Source organism: Petaurus breviceps, unplaced genomic scaffold (assembly GCF_028583685.1).
Source record: "Petaurus breviceps papuanus isolate PSGF00001 unplaced genomic scaffold, PetGlider_PUasm1.0 90731, whole genome shotgun sequence".
NCBI lineage: Eukaryota > Metazoa > Chordata > Mammalia > Diprotodontia > Petauridae > Petaurus > Petaurus breviceps.
In genome coordinates this window covers 5,522,170-5,546,907 of record NW_027187325.1, presented here as the reverse complement: position 1 = coordinate 5,546,907, position 24,738 = coordinate 5,522,170, and the positions used below count along the sequence as shown (strand labels likewise).

Sequence of the window (24,738 nt, the reverse complement as noted above, 5' to 3'; positions counted from 1 at the left end):
GCTATGGACATGTTTTCCATTTTCATGTCTTTTATTTTCATATCTCTCAGTGGCCCAAAGCTGGATCCCTTAGGTCTGATGCTAATTTATAAGGCCTGTTTATCTAATATACTAGAAAAAATATTAGACCAGAGATTCATGTTCTAATATAGTTTTTGTCACAGATTTACCAAAGACCATGAACATGCTACTTAGTCTATCACCATCTAAATTTCTTCTCTAAAAGTTAGGTGGTATGATATAATGGAGTGTGAGAATCAGGAAGACCTGGGTTTCAAGATCCAACTTTGAAATAAATTGGTTGTGTGTACCGTGAACAGAGCACTGGGCCTGGAGTCAGGAAGATGCATTAAAATATGACTTCAGACAGTAACTGTGCGACTTGTGGAATTAATTTCACTTCTGCTTCAGTTTCCTTGACTGGGTATAATAATAGGATCTATTTCCTGGGGCTGTTGTGAGAATCAAATGAAATAACATTAGTAAGTGTTTAGCATAATGCACCATACATAGTGGGTGCGATTTATAAAAAGCTTCTTTATGTCCCTTTTTAATATGACAATGAGCAAGACATTTCATGTCTAAACAATTCAGATAACTCTCAAAAACTATGCATTTCAAAGTAGGTGCTGATCTGCATTGGTTGAGGGACGTCCTCACTGGGACATGACTAAACAAACAAAATTATAGATGTGGTAAAAGAAAAAGAAAATTATTCCTACCCTAGCTACCTCATTGGAGCTTGTGTGACAATCAAATGAGATGTACCTAGATATATAAAATATGAACTATGGGTATTTTAAAGCTAAAAATAACATTTCACATTTTATGTCACTTTAAGGTATTTTCTTCACAACATTTAATAAATATTTGTTGACTTAATGGTTGACTTGATTTGACAACACCTCTTCTAGGTAACTAATGAAAAATATTTATTTTCCCATTTTATAGAAGATATAATAGAGGATGAGAAAAGAAGGATATTTATATTTGTTTGTTTTCAAAGAATCACACAATCCATAAATATTAGAAATTAGATTCATGTTCAGGTTTCTTCCAAATACAAATCAAAAGACTTACATTAAAATTTAACTCTTTAATTAAAATTTTACTCTTTACTCTCTTTAATTTTTACATAAAATTTAACTTCTGGTCTAGAGATAAAGAAAATGCTGTTGCAATAATATGTATGTTGTAGAAACTCTCATGAAATACTAGTGGACACAAGGGAGAAGTTATCTTGGATTTTGGATAGTCAACTGAATTCATAACTAGTTGAACAAAATTCCAAGAAATAGTATTATTTTTTTTATGAATCAACATCAAAGTTAAAGGGTGTCTTTAGTGGCAGTCACAAGGCTTGGTCCTCAGCCCTATTCCTTTCAATACTTTTATCAATGATTTGGATTAAAAAAAAAACAGAGAGAACATACCTATCAAAAATTTGCATCATGTGAACATAGGATAAACAGCTAATACAGTGCATGACTAAGACAATAATCAAACAAACCTTGGTTGCCATTAAGCTAGCACAGTGCATGAAGGCTAGAGATAAAATTTCAATTTAGCTCAATTAAGCAAACATTTATTGAGCACATAAATCTTCTACTGAGTGCACACAGTAGGGCGAGAGAGACATGATTGGACAAAAATTCACATGAGAAAAAAGTGAGGGTTTTTAGTTCACTACAGCTTAATGTTAGCTTTGAAAAATATGTGGTTGTCAAAGAGACTAAGATGATCTTAAATTGAATATTTTTCCCCTCTATAACTCTGTGAGTATAGTGAACTCCATGTATGGAAACTCCTTTAAGTGCTGTAGATTGACAATCCATCTGCAATTTAGTTTTATAGTTTCTCGTGGGATTAAGAGATTATCTGGCTTTCTCACAGATTATTGTGAGATGGTTATCATGTATCAAATCAGGAGTTGAACACCGATCTTTCTAACTTTAGTAGATAAATTTTGTATTTTGTGATTTTAGGTTGCATTCATACAAGAATAATGTTTAGAGTGATGCAAGTGATTTTCCTATTGTACTCTGCCATGGTCAGAACATTGTAAAATAATGTATAGTATTTTACATATCATATTTTATGATGTAGTTTATTTTTCTTTTTGGGGGGTCACTTTATTTTTAACTTCTTCCAAAAAAGTAAAAATATTTAGAAATATTAATTAGATTTCTGAATAAAATCATTTCACTATCTGCCCCACTCAGGAGGAAGGGCCAAGAAGGGGAAAATCTTTGTTCTTCTCTTGCTTGGCCTCTCCCCAATCCCCCAATTTCACACCTTTCTCCCTATATGAGGGTGAGAAAAGCCTAGAGCAGAGGTGCAGAGATCTAAGTGGGGGGGGAGGAAGTAGGGTTTGTGCTGGAACAATATCCCACTCTAGATACTCAGATCTCAGGATGGGTGGGGCTGTGCTGGGGGGTAAGAAAGGGCACCAGGGTTCCTTTTCTTTGTCCCTAAGACTTGCTCTAGTCCATATTCTCTTGCAGATGAGAAATCAAGAAAATCATAAAAAAATAACTGCTTTCCAAACATCCAGGAGAAACAGGACCATGTGAGTAGGAGGGAGAGACAACAGTGTGCCTTTGCCAGTGATAGCTTCCCCTACCACTGCTTGGCAGACCGAATGGCAGCAGTTCCGGGTCTCTATCTTCCCTCTTCTACTTTTCTGAGAGTTCATTGCCCTCCACAGGAATAATTTGGTACCTCCTGGTGACATGCACAAGGCCAGAGCCAGACTTCAGGTGGAAGGTCACGAGAGGCTAGTGGGAAGTCCCCTAGGCTGAGCATGGGCTGGCAGGACAGTTGCAGATTGGCCAGTGGCATAGCAAATTCCTCATGATCGTGGTTTTGGGTCACTACTTCCACTACAATGTACTCCTCCTTAGTATATGATGTAGTTTCATTTATGATTTCTTGAACTAGAGCTCTGGAAAACCAGCTTTGAAAAAGCTTGTCATGGTACAAATGTAGCAACTTGACTGGGTCTTAAACCCAAATCATTCTGACTCTCACTGATTGACCAATAATAGGTCCCCAGCCTAAGTCCCAGTAGGTCAATGTTTGGGTTTTGATGGCTCAGAGTAAGGGTAAATAGCAATTGTTTCCATTCTGGCCAGAAATCCTGAGGGTCTTCCTCTCCAGGATTGATTTTTTTTTCAAGTAAGAAAGCTAGAATATCTTTTGCCTAATTTCTTACCTAGATTGAAATCACTGAAAGGGTATTGCCTCAAACTGAGGTGCCGGAACAAACTGAAACCTGGGAAAGACCTTAGCTTAAAAAGGACAAGGTCTGCCCACCTTGTCTGGGCCCATTGCCAGGCATCCTGACCTATATCTTGCTACTTGTCTCAGGTGATTCTGGAAGAGAGAGCGGAGTTGATGACTTTGCACAGTGCTGGCTCACTTCAATCCAATCAACTTGCAACTCGACATAGCACCCTCCTGATGCATTAGTCCTCTTTGAGAATAAATGACAAACAACAAACGAGGGACACTAACAAGGTAGACTGCATTCAGAAAAAAAAGAAGAATATGAAGAAGAATAAAACAAGACATATGAAGATCATTTGAAAGAAATTAAGGAAGTGAACATATTAATGAATCTTTATCCCAGAGAAGATTTGGAGGGTGAAAGGAGGAATTGATTGTTATCCTCCACTATGTGAAATGAAACCAGGAAGATATAGTCTTCATAAGGAAGAAGAACTAGGAACATAATAGAAATGATTGGAAAGTAGATATTGGCTCAATATAAGAAAAAACTTTGTAACTTTTTAGAATGGTCTGACAATGTGATGAACAGTCTTAGGTTGTCCGGAGTTCTCCAACACTGAAGGTGCTTGGTCAAAGCTGTTTGAACATGTTTAGAATGTTGTACTGCGGATGTTAACCTCCTCAATTGATTGATTAGACAACCAATAGAACTAAGTAACTTTTGAAGTGCCTTCCAGCTCTAGAATTCTTTAAGTATACCATTTGAGAAGTATTTCTTTACTTCTCAAACCTATTACTAAAATGTATCTATCTTTCAGAAGAATCATAAAATTATTGACTTAGTATTGGAAGAAAGCTTATAATACATTTTATCCAACTCCATCATTATACATATGAGGAAAGGGTTACACATAGAGCTATTAGGAGTCATTCACATGTTAGTGGAAAATTTCTTTTCCAATAGGAATGCTAGCTTGAAGAAAGGCACTGAAGTAATAGGAATTTTTATGGAAGAAATGAGAGAAGATAAAGATGAAACATTTGCAGTTGACTTGGGGAAAAGGGGACCTTCTTACTCTTGTGTTCTCAGCATGAGAATAATAAATTTGTACCTGGAATGGATTGGGTTCCTGGATTAAGCTATTGAATACAGAATGAAGAATTAAGAGATTTCCAAAGAAATGATTTGCTATTGTCAAAGTTGTGCTAATGGTCAGCCATATTAGGGTAGTTCAACTCCTATCTAGGAACTGAAGAGCAGGGAGTGTCTTGGTTATGCCCCTGAACACCCATGTTCTGGGTTCTGTCAGTAAAAAATGTATATGACAACATTAATCTCACTTCGACACTATGAAGAATTCTAGCAGACAGATTTTTCCCAGGATTCATATGTCAGATATTATAATCAGTAACACAGATATAGATACAAGCCCTTAACTTACTCCTACAAGGAGTCTGAGAATAACCACTGATAATATACACTAATATTTTAGAGAATTTTTATAATGTTTAAATGATGGAAAAAGCTTACAGTTACATTATCTGATTTAGTCCTTGTTTACATCTTGGTTAACTGAAATCTCTCCCATCTCCACATATGTATATCTCAGTTCATCAACAGAATTCCAATCTTCCTGAAGGAAGGGAATCAAACTATAATCCAAATCGCTGACCCATGACTCTGGAGTGATTTTCCAGGTCTGTGATCTGCACTGTGAATTCTTCTGTATGACATGATGACTAATTAACTGGGTGCTAAATCACAGATAATATATAGGTAGATAGATACATAATAGATCAATAGACAAATAGAATATTTATTGATCCCTTACTATATGCCAGGCACTGTGCTCAGTGCTAGGAATTAAAATACAAACAAAAAGGCTCTGTCTTTAATGAGTTTACATTCTAATGCGGCAAAGAAAAATGTATAAAAGGGAACTGAAAGGGGTGGGAGTACTATTAATGTGGGGAAAATGTCAAGAAGTAGTCCAGGAAGTCATGAACTGAGCTGGATTTGAAGTGAGAATGGCTGGCAGTTCTTCAAATAAATTTAAAACAAATTAAAATTAAAACAAATTCACTGATCAGAAGAAGAGACCATAGGTGGAGGTATTGCTTATGTGATAAATCTCCTGGGGCAGAAGCAGACAAGTAGTCTAGGGAACATAGACTGATTCAGTTTTTGGAGGGAGAAAGACTGGGACAGGCCCTTCCTCAAAGGGAGTTTCCAAGAATGAACTCACCAATCAGAGGAGGAGACTGTAGATGTTAGGGTATGGCCAACAAGAGAAAGCTGTTGGCGGAGGCTGTCTTAGAATGAAGATCTCAGGAGATACTGATTAAGAGATAGGCAAAGTGAAGATTTTAAATGAACTCAAGTTTCAAACACAAAGACTTCCTGACCTTTGGAAAGTCACTTCATCTCTGTGACTCATTTTCTTCAGCTGAAAAAGGAGATACTATGCCTTCATTTGAAAAATTCAGGGACAAAAGTCAGGACTCCAGCAATGTGATGAACATTTCTAAATGAAGAGACTACTTGATATTTCAATTATTTAGGAACTCTTCTGCTGGTTTAGCTGTTTAGCATTTAAAACCTTAGTTTTTGATAAAGGAGAAAAAAGAACATAACATGAAAACACCCCAGGTGTGGGTCCTCCCACCCAAGTTATAAAATGCAAGAAATTGGAAGAAAACAAGCCATCGAAGTTTATTATTTCCAGATGCTTTTCTGTATTCTTGCATCTTGAAATTACTTTCTTTTTCAAATGCCAAGGTGCCGAATGATCAGCAGCATAATACCAACTAGATATTTTTATTGAATGTTTCTTTAAAATGAAACTTTAAGTTTAAACATCCAAGCTGTTTCAATTGGAAACTATTCCACCAGTTTATGAGCAATGGATAAACAGCAGGATTTTGTTTTCTTCTTTTTTCTTTCTTTCTTATTAAAAAAAACCACCAAGATTTCTAAATATACAGCTGGATAGATGCAACTGAACAACTTTCCTTTTTTTCAAAGATAATAATTCCAGGTAAATGTGCATTGTTAATATAAGTGCTTATGAAATTCAGAAAAATCTACTTGTTTCATAAAATTTCAATTGCTTGTCAGTGAACATATTTATCTAATCATATAATTTATTAAGAAAGTAGAAAACAAAAGAAAACTGCTATTTGCTTACATAAAAAGCTGAGAAATATCTCTTTGCATCAAGACCATAATCACTTCAGATCAGGAAACTGTCTCTGATAGGGGTAGCTGAGCTCTGGGTTATGAGAGAGAATTGTCTTTCATTCTGTCATCTTCATCTAGTCCATAAATATATATTGAATGAGTTCTGTGTGCTGGGCAATGTGCTAAGAGTTGATTAAGCTTCAGAGGTTCAACTTTATTAAATAGCTTTTCTGATCATCCACTGTATGAATGAATCTAAATCCTTCTCAAACCTGCTTATATGACCATGTTGTACCACTTCTTGGAGGGAATGTTTTCTTATCTTTACTCTTTTTGGTCAATGTCCACTGTCAATTACTTGAGATTTGAATTAACCCCAAACCTATTGCTAAACACTCCACTGTCCCCTGCATTCTTCCATTGGTTTAAAAAAAAACAAATATGGACTCTAAGGGGCTTTAAGATACCCTGAAGATCACTTATTTAATCCCTTTATTTTAACAATAAAGGAAATTGATGCCAAAAAGGTTACAGGACTGGTCCAAAGTCATGATCTCATTAGGATTAGAGCTGGGAGAAGGATATAAGATTTGTGATACAGAGTCTTTGACACTATACCATACTGTCTAACCTACTTCTCCAGAAGGAAGGAACATCTAGAATTTTTTGTTTGAAGCCAAATAAACATTCAGTTGGAGGCTAAGGTACATTTTGAGTTGTTTAGGATTATGAATCTTCTCAGCATCTTCTGAAACTGTTCGATAGTGGATAGAGAGTTGGACTTGGAGACAGGAAGAAATAGTTCATGTCTTACCTCTGACATATACCATGCTATGTGACATCGGACAAGTCATATAATTTCTCAGTGGCTCAGGCCTCTCAAAGATTGCAAGTTTCAAAAAAACTGTAGATCTACATTGGCAGAGTTTCTTCACCTTGGAGTTCCCAATTTATGAAATCACAGCTCATAAAGGGAACTGAAGAGGTCAGTAAGACAGAGCGTTTTGAGAGTAAAAAGAGGATCCATGACAAAGTCTTACACAACATTGAAAATTGAGAGAATAATATAGGAAAGTAGGAAAAACACTTATATAGCACATACTATGTATCAGGCATTTTACTAAGTATTTTATGAATATTATCTTATGAAATGTTCAACCCTGTGAAATAGGTGCTGTTACTATCTTCCATTTTACAGCTGAGGATGACTGGAGGTGGCCCAGGATGCAATGGGAGACCCTGGCCCTTTTAGGTTAAGGTCTTTTCAGGTTCTCACTTTGAATGAGATGAAACCCATTCAGTTGAGGAACTAAGGAAAACAGGGATTAAGTGATTTGTCAAGGTTACATAAGTAGTGCCTAACGTCTGAGACTGGATTTGAACTCAGATTTTCCTGACTCCTGGTCCAACACTCTATCCACAATACCACCTAGCTGCTTCCAATACATAGATGACACACTATAGATCAAGCAGAGTAGACTGAGGAGCAGTCAGGTAACAGAGAGACATAACAAAGTAATGTTTTGAAGACTAAAAGAAGATATTAGAGTAGTCAAGGGAGGGAACCTAATATTTCAGAAAGCTCTAGAAGGATTACTACTGAGTATAATGGTAGTGGTAATTTGAAGATCTTCCCTAACCCTTAATAGGTCAAATGTATCACATGGAGCCTGTGGTGGGAGGAGTTTGCTGAAGGGTGGAGCAGGAAGTTGGTCAGAGCAGTTAGAACAGAGGGAGAGAGAGAGAGGATGCAGGCAAGCAGACAGCTAGGATTGTGAGTGTTTGTGGGAAAGCCTGAGCAGGGGGTAAGCTTTGTGATAGTGTTGCTCCCTTTAGTGATGATGTGTGTTAACTTCTTTGTTCCTATGATGTATTTGGTTTTCTGCTGTTGGGATTTGGCTTTCTGGTATCTGAATAAATGTTTTGCTTCTGCGTTCTATATGGAAACTCTGTTCCATTTTGCGATTGAGAACTATGCTGGCATATTCATAGCACATCAGTGATGTGAATATTTCTTTGTCAATATACTGAGAAAAAAATTCATCAGATTTGAAAATTAAAAGATAACTGAAAACTTTTGAAATTTTTGAGTGATGAAGTTGGAAAGCAATTCACAAGGTCTGAAAAAGTGAATGAGAGAAGTGGAAGTAATGTGAGTTAACAAATGTCTTTTCCTTGTACTTTCTATATGAAAAAGAGGAGAGAGAAATAGTTTAAGGGGACAGTAGCATCAAATGAGCTTTATGTACATGTCTGTATAAGTCTGTGCATGTGTGTGTTTGTGTGAGTGTTTCATGAAGGGAGTGGCTTAGGTATATTTGTTAGCATCCGTGAAGGAGCCTGGGAAGATTGAAAATTAAAGGCAGAAATAATTGTGGGTACAATTTGCTGGACATGATATGAAGAAAACTAGATCAAGGGTATAAATAGAGAGGTCAACCTTAATGAAAAGAAAGGCCTCAGAGACTACAGCAAAGGTATACTGGCTATATGAGAATATAAATATACTGAGATGTGGAAGAGTGAGAATGAGGATGTTCATACCAGAAAGGTCCAATTTTCTTGGTGAGTCATTTGCTAAGAGAAATAGGGTGCAGGGGTAGAGAATCCTAAGGAGTTTTAGTGGACAGCTAAAGCTTACATGAATATTAAGAAAATCAGTGAGGAAGGGGTGGCCAGGTAGCACAGCAAGTAAGAGCACTGGCTCCAGTGTTGGGAGGACCTGGAGATCGAATCCTGGGCTCAGACACTCAGCACCACACCCAGAAATAACTGGCCGTGTAACCTTGAGCAAGTTACTTAACCCTGATTGCTTAAAAAAAAAAAAAAGAAAATCAGTGAGGAAAGAATCAACAGACAACTCTGTAATAATAAGAAATTCAGCTGAGATTAGATAACATGAATTTGTAATTCAATTAGAAGGCATGGTTTGTGACCTTTCCAGTAATATTTTATCCTAGGATTAGGGCTAGATTTTAGGGATGAACAAGGTTTCTTAGGATAATAGATTTAGAGCTAGACAAAGCCTTTCATTTTACAGATGAGAAAACAGAGGTGAAAAGAGTTTAAATGATTTGTTGTTATAGGAATGGAAATCTGAAGATCTTCCCTGCCGCTTGGCCCTTTGATAGGTTGAAGTGACTCTGAGAACCTTCCTAGATTTGAAAATATACTCTTACCCCTAATACACTGAATGTGGTCACATGGAGACTGTGGCAGGAGGTTTGTTTTTCAGGAATGTCCACACCTTGTCACTTTGTGCTTGAGCAATGGGTCAAGAGGGTTGTCACATTCTCTGAGCCAGGAGAAGGCTATATATATATATATATATATATACCCTGATGTGAGGTTTTGTTTCAGGGCTCACTTTGAAAAGAGTGGTTTAATTTGACCAGACGAGACTCTGGGAAGCTGTTGAGCCCCCTGGCTTTGAAAAAAACCCAGATATTGATGCTTCCCTCTCTGGTAACTGACTAGGTATGGATGAAATGGTCAGATGGTTGGAAGCCTGTCTGCTGACCTGTTTCTCTGTCTGCTTGCAACTTGTTTGTATTCTCTGAAGTTCAGGGTGCTGACTTTTTCTCCTGAACTAGGTGAATGATATATGTTTTATTGATTAAAGTAAGATTGTTAACCATTTTGAGTTGCTTTCCTTTAGAAAAGCACATCTAAGAACCTGTGTTTGCAGCCACCCTGGGTATGCTAGGGTCCGTTTGCTGCTACACTTGTTCAGGGTCAAGTAGCTTGTGACTGAGGCAGGATTTGAACTCAGTCTTAGCAGAACATGAATGATGGTATGACAGGGGACAAGGGATTCAAAACATAGAGTGAAAGATCTATAGGGTAAAGTCTCTGAAGAGAGGAAAGTGAGGCAAGAGTAGGGTGATAAATTGTGAAAATCAAGAGAGATGAAGGGTTTAGAAAACTTAGGGAGGACAAAGAATAAGTTTAAGAGAAGTGAGGGACAGTAAGACATGCAAGGTTGGTGTTCATAATATCAGAAGCTTTTTTATCATAAGACTGTCATTTTAAAGTTAGAGTTAAGAAAGTGGTATGGTTATGGGTGATGGTGACATCTAAGATATGACCACCCCTGGGAGTGGCAGAGGAATAATGAAGATATAAGTCATAGGAGTTGAGGATATTGGTGAACTAGTTGGTCAAAATGTTTGGGGGAATGTCAAAAGGATGATCTCAAGCATAGAAAGCAGTAGTATATAAAAGGAAGACTGTGAGTCAGCTACTGAACTCAATGAGAAAGATTGGAGAGTGAACAAGATACAAGCACATCAAAGCAATAAAAATCTTAACATGATGACAGAGAAAGATAGAATGAACCTGAAAGAAGTATTTGTAGAGTAGTAATAGAAGGAGGGTATGGAAGTCAAATCAGAATGAACAAAACAATACTTCCTGCTGGCCCAACATTTCAGAAGCATGAAAAATGGACCATTTTCACATTTGAGATGGTGACGAGTGTTTCAGTTCTTTCAGAAGAGATAGGTTTCTGTTAATGACAATGATAGAAAGACATGCACTCTTTTGGAACAAGTTCAAGACCAACATAAAATAGATAAAGTTTGCCTACAGTGTTCCATTGTCTGTTTCTTAAATCTTCACCTTTCCTTTTTCTTTTCCTTAGGCTGCCTTGTAGCCTCTTGCACTGCAAGTCCCTTTTTTACCTTTCTCCTCTCAAACCTAGTACCATTCACTTATTTAGTCATTATTCAGTAAATCACTGTGATCCATCTCTCAAGACCACTTTATGTTACATACTATAATGGACTGTGGATTGAAACATTTTGTTCCATGTGAAAGAGATTTCAGATATTGCAGAGTAGTTGGGAAATGTGTGTGTGTGTGTTTTCATGAGAACAGTTTGCCGTCTCAAATCTGTTGAAATCACAACATGTTAGGGGCTCATCTATTCTGTCTTAGCATAAAAATAAACTGGAATGCTTTTTCCACAACAAAATTTCTATTCACTCACCATGGTTAGATTTAGGCTCTTTAAAATGAAATGTGGCTCTTCGCCATCTTCCTGATGCTTGCAGCCATGAAGGTCGAGTCTGGGTACAAGATCTATCCGGGTCACGGGAGGCGCTACGCCCGCACGGACGGGAAGGTTTTCCAGTTTTTGAATGTAAAATGTGAGTCTGCATTTCTTTCAAAGAGGAACCCCCGGCAGATCAATTGGACTGTCCTGTATAGAAGAAAGCACAAGAAGGGCCAGTCAGAAGAGATTAAAAAGAAAAGAACTCGCAGGGCTGTTAAATTCCAAAGGGCCATCACTGGGGCTTCTCTTGCTGATATAATGGCCAAGATGAACCAGAAACCTGAAGTTCGAAAGGCCCAACGAGAACAAGCCATCAGGGCTGCCAAGGAAGCAAAAAAGGCTAAGCAAGCAACTAAGAAGTCAGCTGCATCTGCTGCTAAGGCTCCTACAAAGGCAGCACCTAAACAAAAAATTGTGAAGCCTGTGAAAGCTTCTGCACCCCAAGTTGGTGGAAAACATTAATTGTATACTAAATTGGATTAAATAAAAGGAAATTTAAAGCAAAAAAAATGAAATGTGAAAGATACTGTTATCATTCATTATCTTTAAAGGAATTCTATTTAAAAAATCTTTATTCTTTTTAATTAGTTTAATTAGTATTTTTTTTTTCCAAATTCTTAAATCTTCAGAATTTCAAGCCTATTGTTACTCCTTTGGTCCTTTTTACTGCCTTGAAACTAAGAAAGACATTATCCAATTATAAAAGAAACATGACACAGATGGCCAACTCTGATGGTGCTGACATTCTTCACAAACAATGATAATACACTTCCTTCAAAATATTTTCCCCCAGTATTGAAAAATACAATTAACCCCATTTTTGTGTTACCTGAAATGATAAAGTCACTATCAGTGCTGCAGTACAAAAAACATAGATCTAATTAGTTAATTGTTGAACAGAAAATGGTGGCACTTGACTGCAAATTTTTTTTTTCAGAATACAGTGTGAAATAGAGAGAAAGTTCAGAGAAATGCCTTCATACTACAGGGAAGAAAAATACTTTGGAAGGAGGGCCTGTTTTTAAATTAAAATGCTGATGATTTCCAAAGGTTGCTATCATTTCTATTGCTTTATTTTTAATCTTCTTTAATATTTTATTTTTCATCAATTACATGTAAAAACAATTTTAACATTCTTTTCTCCCCAAATTTTGAATTCCAAATTCTTTCCTTTCCTCCTCTCTCCCTCACTGAGAAAGCAACCAATTTGACATAGGTTATACATATGTACTCATGCAAAACACATTTCTATGTAACACATTCTGGAAAGAAAACATAGATAAAAAAAAAGAAAAATAGTATAAAGAAAAAAGGATCAGGCTCTACCAGTTCTTTCTCTCGAGATGGACAACACCTTTCATCTTAAATCCTATAGAATTGTTTTAGATCATTGGATTGCTAAGAATAGCTAATTTATTCATAGTAGATAATCATATAATATTGCTGTTACTGTGTAGAATGTTCTCCTGGTTCTGCTCCTTTCATTTTGCATCAGTTCATGTAAGTCTTTTCATGTTTTTCTGAGAGCATTCTGCTCATCATTTCTTCAAGCACAATCGTATTCCATCACAATCATATTCAACAGCCTGTTCAATCATTTTCAATTGGTGGCCATTCTCTCAATTTCCAATCCATCTCCACCACTAAAAGAGCTGGTAAAAGTATTTTTGTACACATAGGTCGTTTTCCCTTTTTTTTTTTGGTAATTCCTTTGGGATATAGACCTAGTAGTGATATTGTTTGGTCAAAAGATACACATAGTTTTACAGCTTTTAGGGCACAATTCCAAATTGTTCTCCAGAATTGTTCAATTAGTATACAACTTCACCAATAGTATATTATTGTTTTAATTTTCCCAGATCCTCTCCAGTATTTGTCATTTTCCTTTTCTGCCAAATTAGGCAATCTGACATGTGTGAAGTAGTAACTCATTGCTGTTTTAATTTGCATTTCTCCCATCAATAGTGATTTAAAGCATTTTTATATGCCCATAGATAGCTTTGATTACTTTGTCTGAAAACAAAAACTGCTTGCTCACATTCTTTGACCATTTATCAATTGAGCAATGGCTCTTATTTCTATAAATTTGACTCAGTTTTCTGTGTTTGAGAAATGTGAAGTCTTTATCAAAGAAACTGTATTTTTTTTCACAGTAATGATTACCAATCATGTACTTCCCTCCATCCTATTGCCCCCATTTATTGTACTCGCTCTCTCCTTTCACCCTGTCCATTCTCAAAAGTGTTTTGCTTCTGACTTTTACCTCCCTCAAACTGCACTCCTTTCTATCAGCTCCTCTTCCTACTTTCTATATGGTATATTTCCTATATGGTATATTCCTATATGGTATATTGGCTCAGAGAGGGCATTATATATATATATATATATATATTATGCCCTTTCTGAGCCAATCCTGATGAAAGTAAGGCTCATGTACTCCCCTCCCTGCTTCCCCCATTTTTCCCTCCTGTGTAAAATCTCTTTCAGGCCTCTTTTATGTAAGATAAATTATTCTACCTCTCCCTTCCTCTTTCTCCCAGTGCATTCTTCTTTCTAATCTCTTAATTTAATTTTTTTAGATAATCATACCATCACATTCAACTCACACATTTTATTTCTATTTTGTATAACTCCTTCTAACTTCCATAATAATGAGATAGTTTTTAGGAGTTGTAAATATAATTTTCCCATGTAGGAATATAAACAGTTTAACCTTATGAAATCCCTTGCAATTTTTCTTTCCTATTTACTTTTTTATGTTTCTTTTCCATCTTGTATTTGAAAATTAAATTTTCTATTCAACTCTGATCTTTTCATCAGGAATTCTTGAAATTCTCTATTTCATTGAATATTCACTCCCCCCCCCCAGATTATTTTGCTAGGTAGGTTATTCTTGATTGTACTCCTAGCTCTTTTGTCCTCTGGAATATCATATTCCAAGCCCTTCAATCTTTTAATGTAGAAGCTCCTAAATCTTGTGTTATACAGCCTGTGTATACATGATATTTGATTTATTTTCTTGGCAGCTTGTGATATTTTCTCCTTGATCTGGGAGACATGGAATATGGTTATAATATTCTGGGAGCTTTCATCTTGGGATCTCTTTCAGGATGTGATCAGTAGATTCTTTCAATTTCTATTTTACCCTCTGGTTCTAAAATACCAGAGGTTTTCCTTGATAATTTCTTGAAAGATGATGTCTAGGCTCTTTTTTTATCATAACTTCCAAGTAGTCCAGTAATTCTTAAATTATCTCTCCTGGATCTATTTTCCAAGTCAGTTGTTTTTCTAATGAGATATTCCATTTTATTTTCATCTTTTGGTTTTGTTTAATTGTTTCTTGATTTATAATAAAGTCATTAGCTTCTACTTGCCCAATTTTAACTTTTAAGGAGCTATTTTCTTCAGTGAGCTTTTGTACCTCCTTTTTCCATTGGCCAATTCTATTATTTGAGGAATTCTTTTCTTCATTGAATTTTTGTATATCTTTTTCCATTTGGCCAATCTGATTTTCAAAGCATTCTTTACTTCATTGGATTTTTGTGGTTCTTTTACCATTTGGCCTATAAGGTGTTATTTTCTTCATTATTGTGTGTGTGTGTGTGTGTGATTTACTAAACTGTTGTGTTATTTCCATGATTTTCTTGCACTTCATGCGTTTCTTGCATTTCTCTTCCCAGTTTTTTCTCTATCTGTGTTACTTGGTTTTCAAAATCCTTTTGGAGCTTTTCCAGAGCCTGAGACAAATTAATATTTTTCTTGGAGGCTTTAGATGTAGAAACTCTGAATTTGTTATCTTCTTCTCAGTGTGTGTTTTGATCTTCCTTGTCACCATAGTAACTTTCTATGGTCAGAATTTTTTGGTTGTTGTTTGCTCATTTTGCAGCCTATTTCTTGACTTTTAACTCTATGCTAAAGTGGGGCTCTGCTTCCTGATTGGAGAGGGCACTGTCCTAAGCTTCATATATTTTGTGCAGCTCTTTTCAGAGGTAATTCTGGGGACCTGTAAGTCTTTGTCTTTTTCAAGGTGGTATGCTCTAGAGACAGCTGCATTGACTACTCTCCTATACTGTGCACTGCTTTGTAAGTGACAAAGCACTCTTTTAAACCCTAGAAATTTGACTATCATCCCTGCTCACCTGTGGCCACAAAGTCTGCTAGTTCTCCACCTCACATTGGGACTAAGACCCAGAATTATGACCCAGATCCAAGTATAGGCAATGCAACAGAGTCTGGCCCCTTGTACCAGCAAAGGAACCCCTGTAAATCTCCTTCTAACCCGTTGTCAGATCACCTTACCATATGAGGCTGACAGATCTGAAAAGAATCACTGCTGCCATTGATTCAATTGCCCCAAGGTCTGCTCCTGGTTTGCCAAGGTCCTTTAAGAGCTGATATAGTCTGAGCTGGACTGGACTGCTCTCTCATGCTGGTGCAACAGGCCTTTCCTGTGGACTTTCTGAATTGTTTTCGATTAGAAAATTGTTTCACTCCATCTTTTGTGGGTTCTGTCACTCTAGAATTTGTTTTGAGTCATTATTTAAAAGGTAATTAGAAGGGTTTAGTGTAAATCTCAAGTGAGTCCTGTGATAGTAATGGCAATTAAAGATTCCCCTGTATTGGCTTGGTTTTCAAATTGATTGTGTTAAAACCCAGAGCTTGTTAATCCCACCTGTGGGATGGACTTTTTGATGTGAAAAGAAAGTCCTGAACTGGGAGGAGCTGGTGACGTAGATTTGGAGAGACAAGAGAGAGGCGGAAGATCTTTTTGGAAGCAGCACCTCGTGGAGGGAGAGAGAGGCTAAGAGAATTGCTGGTGGCCGCTTTGAATTGCCCTGGACTTTTGAGACCTGCCCCCTGAGCTGCCAAGGACTGAGGAGACATGGCTGTTTTGCTGGTACTTTGTCTGTCTGTTTTGATGTTATTTTGCCAGATTTGTCCACTGGTGAAAGACAGTCCTTTTGTTGAAGAAGTCCTGGAACCTGGCTGTTCGCTAAGAAGGCCTGAGACTGTCCTGCAGACAGAGAGTGAATACTGTCCACTGGTGAGGGACAGTACTGTTGTTGCAGGGGTCTGGAGACTGTCCTGCAGACAGAGTGAATACTGTCCACTGGTGAAGGACAGTGCTGTTGTTGCAGGGGTCTGGGAGCCTTTCTGTTGGTTCAGAAGCCCTGAAGAAGGATTTTCTTGTTGTATGTTTACAGAAATCCTGGGAGAGGGCTTTGCTAATGTGTTCAGGGGTTCTAGGACTGTTCTACAGACAGAGGATAAATTCATGAAGGGACTGGCAATGTATCTTATGGCCTTGCTAAGCCTTGTCTCCCCAGGAACTAAGATTGCTGAGAACTTGCCTCGTGTCAAGATGAAGAAAAGAGCTCCATTTGGGTATTAAGTGCTGTGTTTAAACTTGATGTAACTCTGGGGTAGATTCAATTGTGATCCAGGGGTGGGGAACTTTTGACCTTATGTTTGGAAACTAATCTCCATTTGAGAAGAGGGGCTTTGTGGTGGACTTAATTAAGGTATAGCCTAGGGGTGGAGAAGTATTTAGAACAGGGACTTTGTAATTGATTGAATGATTGGAAGGTCCTGGGGTGGGGTAGTATTTGGAGATTATTTAATCACGCTTAGTAAATGCTGTATTTTGAATGATGTCATGTTTTGATCTTCTCTGTTCTTGGTTTGTCACTGAATAAAATAGAGAGTACCTATGCTGGTATTCTGAACCTTGGGAAGTTGCCTTTCTTTTGGCATTGCATTACAAGTCCCTGTCTTTACTCTGCTGTCTTTTCTCTGCCTCTATTGATGCTTTAAAGCAGGAACTGACAACCTAAGCTGTGTATACAAAAGATGGCCATATGACCATATGGATGATAAGTAATGATTTACAGAGTGGTTGCTACCATTGCATACTATTACCTATAGATTTTTTTAAAGTTATGGCCATTTCATGTACACACAAATACACATCATTGTGCAAGCCAATGGCTTCATATTTATTCTTCTGCAGTAATAAAACCTTAATACTCTATTTTTAAAAGTTACAGATGCCTGATTTGAAGGGGCAAGTTTGCAGGGATGGTAAGAAAGCTTGTGTTACAGTATTTCCAAATCTTATTTAACAATGAATGTGAACAACCATATTTATAGACCAACAGATCAAGTTTTGGGAATATAATAAAAGTAAGTACAATTTAACACAGATTTAGCTAGTGTAATGGTGTTAGAAGATAAGGATCAAATTTAAAGGCTAAAGCTTTTTCATATTAGAGTAAAAGAGGTGCTCTGGCAATTAGCATGGTTCATGAAAAGACATGAAATTAAAAGACACTTGCTCCTTGCAGGGAAAGATATGACAAATTTGACCAGCATATTAAAAATCAGACATGTCATCTTGCCAACAAAGGTCCACATAGTCAAAGCTATGGTTTTTCAAGTAGCAATGTAGGACTGTTGAGAGTTGGAATATAAGGAAAGTTGAATATCACAGAATTGATGCTTTCTGATTGTGGTGCTAGAGAAAGTCCCTTGGACAGCAAGGAGATCAAATCAGTCAATATTTAATTTAATTAATTCAGACTATTCACTTGAAGGTCAAATACTGAAGCTAAAGCTTAAATATCTTTACCACATAAGAAGACATGACTTATTGAAAAAGAACCTGATTGAAGGCAAAAGGAAGAGAAAAGATGACAGAAGATGAGATGGATAGATAGTGTCATGAAAGCAACGAACATGTACTTGGGTAGACTTCAGGAAATAGTGAAGGACAGAAGGATCTGGTGTGCTATGATCAAAGAGGGTGACAGAAAGTCAGACTCAATGATTGAACAACAACATGAAAAACAAATTCTAGGCTTATATTCAGAGGACTATGTTCAAGTCCTGACTTTGCCACATTTCCCTGTGTGACCCTAGAAAATTTGCTTCACCTCTCTGGTTTTATCCATAAAGGAATGTGTTTGGAGTAAGTGATTTCTAAGGTCTCTAGTTCTAGATTAAGCCCCTTATCTTACTTTCATAATACTATGTAGGTCAGAATACAATTTTATCGAAAATATAACCACATGGGTTTATAATGGACTTAATATCAGAACGCTACCATAGCACTTTGACAAATACAATAAATATCCGTTATATGTCTGCTATATTATAGGCCTTACACTTTATCATGTAACTTCAAATTTCCAATCAAAACTGAAAAAAGGAAATATTAAAGAAACCAACAAAAAGAGTATATAATTACACAGTAAGCTTCTGTGAAAAGAAACAAACAAGCAAATTACTAGATTAATATGTTATCTATGAAGGTAGAAACACAGTATAGGAAATCACTTAGGTGCCACAATGGATAGACTGCTGGTTCTGGAATCAGGACCACGAGCTCAATTCATACTTCAAACACTTAATAGCTGTGTGACTCTGGAAAAATCACTTAAATTCTGTCTGCCTCAGTTTCCTTTTATGTAAGTAGGGGTAATAATAGTACCTACCACCCAGGGATGATGTAATGCTGAAATGAGATAATGTTTATAAATTACTTTATAAAACCTTAATATATATATAAATGCTAATTATTCTTAATTTTTTAAATTAATTACATACACATAAGATAATTAAATGATTAATTAATTTGGAATAAAAAAATCTTAATACCAGAGGTGAGGGGCAAGAATTAGACTCTCTGAGAGATGGCCACTCCCCTCTCTAGAAATGATTCCACTGGTGGTCAGATTATCCTCTGCATTGAAACTGACCTAATTTGATGCACAATTTCTTTTGGTCCCAGATGAACTAATCCCTATTTGTGATTTTGTTTTTATTTTAAATCACTGACAGAATTCAGAATGAATTTTCTGCTATATTCATTTGTCTTGTTCTAAAAATTAAATTTGGATACATAGATTTGAAAGAAACATACATAGCTATACAAATCCATAATATGTGTGAATACCGAATATGGATCATTGAATAGAGATGGTCTCCTTGTTAGGAAGATTTGGACTTAGGCCCTGCCCTCACCCTTAATGTCCAGGTTACTCTGGACAAATCAGATCTCTTAGTGTCCTAGGCAACTCTACAAAACTAAGTTACAAAGTAAGCACTTGAACTGCTTTGGTAGAGAAACCTATTCTTTGTGAGCTCCCTTCTCTTATCAAATCATAGATCTGGACTCCCCAAAAGGGTGTTTGTGTAGATTTTACATATTCTTGGTGCCCAAAGATATACATACATACATATATATATATGTATATGTGTGTGTGTGTATGTGTGTGTGTGTGTGTGTGTGTGTACATTGCTGTTGCTATCCTCTGTTCTTGAAGAAGACCATGACATCAGGGAGGTGATGCCATGACATGTAAGTGAACTGCATGTAAGCGAGGGAGGGCTATAAAGCATATATGTATGCATGTATGTATGTATATATATATATATATATATATATATATATATATATATATATGTCTGTGTGTGTGTTTAAATTAAATGAATTTTTTCAAATCCAGGGTAAATTCTTCCTAGTGATAGTTTGAGGCACAGAAAGAAAATACTGAAAAGAAAGCATGACTATTTAAACATTCCTTCTCGCAACATATGCACAAAAGGGACATAGAACAACTATGAATCAAGAGTGTAAGAACCCTTTAAATGGTCTAGCCTTCTGCTCCAAGCCTAATTAAAGGCAAGCTGAGTCTGTGTGATGTTGCCTTTTCCTCTGGCTAAAAATATATTTCTATGACCTCTATAGAGGTAGCTATTAGTACAATGGGTCGACTGCTGGGCCTGGAGCCAGGGAGATCTGAGTTCAACAGATCAGACACTAGCTGTGTAACCCTGGGCAAGTAACTTAAGTACCATCTGCCTTAGTTTCCTCAACCATAAAATGGGGATATTAATACCACCTACCTAGTAAAATGGTTTTGTGGATTAAATGAAACATAAGTAAAAGCACTGAGCATAGTGCCTGGTCACTATGTAAGTATTTATTCCCTCGTTTTCCCTTATCTTGTCCACAATTAGCTCAGTGTATCAAGGAGAATAGAGAATAAATTATTCTACTCAGCAATCATAGCTCCTCTTCTTTTTTTTCAGGTGTCAGTTCCATTCTTGGTAATTGCCTGATGTCTTGGAGTCTGAGAATTTTATTCTTTGACCCACCTTCAGTATCTGTTTGAGACGTCTCTATATTAGATTTATTTTCTTCCTTGGACTATGGGCCATCCTGAGACTTTCAATCCTTACATGTTTTTTTTTCTGTTACTCGTCAAATCTACCATACCCTTCCTGCCCAGCTCTCATTTTTGTTACCTTGTCATATCAAAGAAGTGGCATAAATAACTGTAAAGCCAACTATGAGCAGCTTTCCAGAGAACTGCTGCTGTGAACAGCTTTAAGGTTCTGATTACATAGTGTAGTAAATTCTCTATTTATTCAGCAGTAAATTAAAGCAAAACACTGACAGAAACCAAAGTAGAGTGTTCACAATGTTAAAAACATAACAACTTATCACTAAAGTGGCCACATAGTTTTCACCAAAATGGCCACATAGTTTTAAACAAAAGATATCATTCAATAAGTCTTTAACTCAATCATCCTTCAGGAGCAAGCCTCCTTAAGGGACACAAAGTACAAAGGTCAAAGTTCTCCACCCCTAGGTCATATTATCTTAATCTCTCAGTCAAAAAGTCTTCTTTCTTCTTGATTTGAGATTAATTTCCAATCATCCTTAACTCAATTATCTTTAAGAGGTACAAGGTACAGAGTTCAAAGTTATCCCACCTCTACACCACAGTAAATCATGATCTTCTCAGTCAGCATTAAGTACCCAAGGAGAAGTCTTTTTATCTTGACATGAGATTGGCTCTCAGATTCCATGGTTACTCTTCCATGGGTCCAGCTCCTGCCTGAATCTACCTAATCATCACCTGGATTCACAGATAGGCAGCTTTCATCTCCTTGTCCAGCTCCTGTCCAGTTCCATGTTGAAGCTCATAGTGTCCAGTCCACCTCAAGTCCTTCACAGTTTCTGTTTCTGGGAAGACAAAGCTTAACAGCATCACAATTACATTCATGTATATTGCCAGCACCAGAATCATCAATTCACTTCCTGTCTGTGAAATCAATACAGACCCACAAACAAAGTCTGAGAACTTAACACAAATTGTCAGTATAGTACCAGGACCTCTGAAACCCTCTCCTCCAGGATTTCTGTAAACAGACAACAAGGAAATCCTCTTTCAGGGCTTCCAGTAAGGTCCCAGGGCTTCTGTACAAAGTATCATAAACAAAAATCAACACAAACAGAACAGACAAACAGAGTGCCTGGCCACCACAAAGTTCCCCTTCTCAATTCTGCTCTTTCCCAGCTCAGGATTCTCCTTTTCTATGGTCGTTAGTTCCTCCATGTTCTGCCCCTTCCTGTTGCATCAAGTCCTCCCACTGTGGGTTTCACAAGTTTTATTTCTTAACAAACACTGGATATAATCATGAGCAAGTCTCAAAAGAAACTTGAACTAAAACAAGGTGCTAAATAATTAAATAGCTGAAACAAGGCACTAAGTACTTCTTCGCTTGCCATTATAATAAACCTTTGAATTTTTGTATATTTTGGTAATAAAGATTGTACAATTGATAGTTGAAGTAGGAATATACATGTGTATATATGCATAATACATATATATATAAACACATATATAGTATACACACATATTTAAAGACTTCTAACTTATAGAAAAGCAATGAAAAACAAATATATACATAGATCAAAGTCAATCAGTCCAAGGTTGTGTCTAATTCAGTTCAATTCATAGCACAATAGCTTTAGTGATGAAAGGGATTGTAGAGGGCAATCTATCCCATCTCTCTTAATCTCAGGTAAAAAAGGAAAGGGGACTAACCCAACATCACACAGATAACAAGATACAGAGCCAGAAATTGAACCCAAGTTTTCTGTCTGAAAAGTCTATTTTCTTTCTACCACGATAAATCTTTATTCAGATCTGATTACAGATTCCCAGAGATTACAAGGGTTTTAAAACCAGCAGGAAAGTTAAAGATGGTCTAGTCAAATTTTCTCATTTTATTGATGAGAAAAGAGAGCCCCCAAAGTTTGTGTTATTTATTCAAGGTCACACAACAAGAAAGTTACAGAGAGAACTAGAATCCAACATTCTTAACATCTATCTAGGTTGCTTTTTCCATACCATGTTGTGGTATATTTATAAATAGGTAAGTAGGTCCAGGGTGATAAATATCTTAGCAAAGCAGGTCCAGTTGTCTTTGTTTTATCCCATGGGTGCTCATTCAGTTGGCTGGACAATGTTATTCTTCTCCAGAAAACGTTGCCTTTAAGGTTCCAGCTGTTAACAGGGGAGATCACAGTTTTGCCATTTAAACAGGAAAAGGTTACGGAGAGCTAACCATAGCATTGGTAATCAAGTAGAAGGTGATGCTTTCTTGAACATTCACCTTAACTGGAGGGTTTTTGTGTCAACTGAACAATAGAGAAAGACCTATGGTATTTTGTTACAGAATAACTACCAGAAACCTAGTCTTTAATTATTCACCAGCCCTAGGGGATACTTCCAATGTTAAGATAAAAATAAACTTCTGTCAGCAGCAAGCCTTCACTCCAGCAGAGTTGGGGCAGGGGAAGCCTTACATTTATCTCCATGGCAGGCTGTAAAATGTACTCTGGAATAGATCTAAGGAAACAGGACTATGATCAGACCACTGCCTTGGGGCACATTTTCTTTAAGCAACAAACTCAATAGATCACATGCCATTGTTCTAAGGTTTAAAGTATTGAGAATTGCTACTGAGTACCTGATTCTTCTAACAATTATGCTCTGTAAGTCCTCAGAGAATCTTTGCTTTCCCAACCACAAATGAAGGAATTCATGTAGGCCACATCTGTGTAGAAATTATCTGGAGAATCTGAGTGCTAATTGACCTTGTAAACCCATCTGGGGTAGCAACTTGCCTGCAGGCAGCTGATTGACTCAAATGACTAGGACACATAGTACTTATTGGCTTATTGAAATGTTCTGGGAATGGAGGCCCAATAACTTCTCTTCATAGCCCAATTCCTGGATTTTATCACCCAGCAATCATTTAATCCTTGCCTTAAGATTTTCCTTACATACAACTATTAGAGTGGAAAGGGCACTGTATTCCCAGATCTGCCACTAAATAGCTATGGATCCTTAAGCAAATCACTTCTTTGAGATTGGTTTTCCTTATGTGTAAAAAAAAAAAATGAGGACATTGGCCAGGAAGATCCTATAGTCTCTTTTAGCCATCATAGTTTACAAACTATGACTTTATGTTTGATAGAAATATCTTCTTTTAATCTAACCCTTTTTGTTTGTGTCTTTTTTGTTTTGCCTTTTTTTGGAGGGGGGAAGGTTGGGCATGGGGTTAAGTGACTTGCCCAAGGTCAGAAAGCTTGTAAGTGTTAAGTGTCTGACGCCACATTTGAACTCAGGTCCTCCTGACTCCAGGGGCTGGTAAACTATTCACTGCACCACCTAGCTGCCCCACCTTTTTATTTTTTCTTGTTTGGACTCTTGTGGGCATAGAAAACAACTGATTTGTATCTCCATAAAAGCTTTTCCTTCTCTAGTCTAATCTTCCCCATTCTTTTTCATCTTTCCTCATAGATACGTTTCTTTCTTTTTCTCTAGAACTTCTCCATAGTTTCTCTCTTTCCAATTTCTATTTTCCATGGTCAGTGACCCAGAATTTTTAAGTATCCAAATAACATGGAAAGATGGCATCTCAATTTTGAAAAATTCGATTTATTTTAACATATTTTAGAGTGATGGAGTCTGTTTGCACCCTAGTATGAAAGTGCTAACTTTTTAGTCAGTCAATGGTCACTTGAGACTCTGTTATTGTTTTTTTTTCACCCACATACATAATATGCCTTGCCAGTCGCTCAATTTTTCATCTCTGTTGTTGTTTTTCTTTATCTCTAAGTATTTCATCAAAGTTCTCACAGTCAGAGGGTCCTTGACCCCACTTCTTTTTTTTATTATTTTCACTTTATTTTCTTGCCTTTTTTCTTTTTCTTCCATTTTTCAAATGCTTTATTAACTTCTGATTTACATTACTCATTTCCACCAGATTTTGAGTTACAAATTTTCTTCCCATTTTTCCCATACCCACTGCCCCAAAATAGCAGTCCCACAGGATATCCCCTCCTCCAATCTGCTCTCTCCCATATTTTCTCCCATACCCCTTTCTACTTTTCCAGTAGGGCATGGTG

The 24,738-nt window shown here is 36.8% G+C and overlaps 1 protein-coding gene across 1 annotated transcript; it reads left to right on the top strand.

Moving 5' to 3' along the window:
- Window positions 1-11,468: 11,468 nt before the first annotated feature.
- Window positions 11,469-11,983, top strand: LOC138145214 (large ribosomal subunit protein eL24-like). Its single transcript, XM_069066849.1, has one exon. It carries the CDS (start codon window positions 11,469-11,471, stop codon window positions 11,928-11,930), a length of 462 nt encoding a protein of 153 aa, XP_068922950.1. The 3' UTR covers window positions 11,931-11,983.
- Window positions 11,984-24,738: the final 12,755 nt, after the last annotated feature.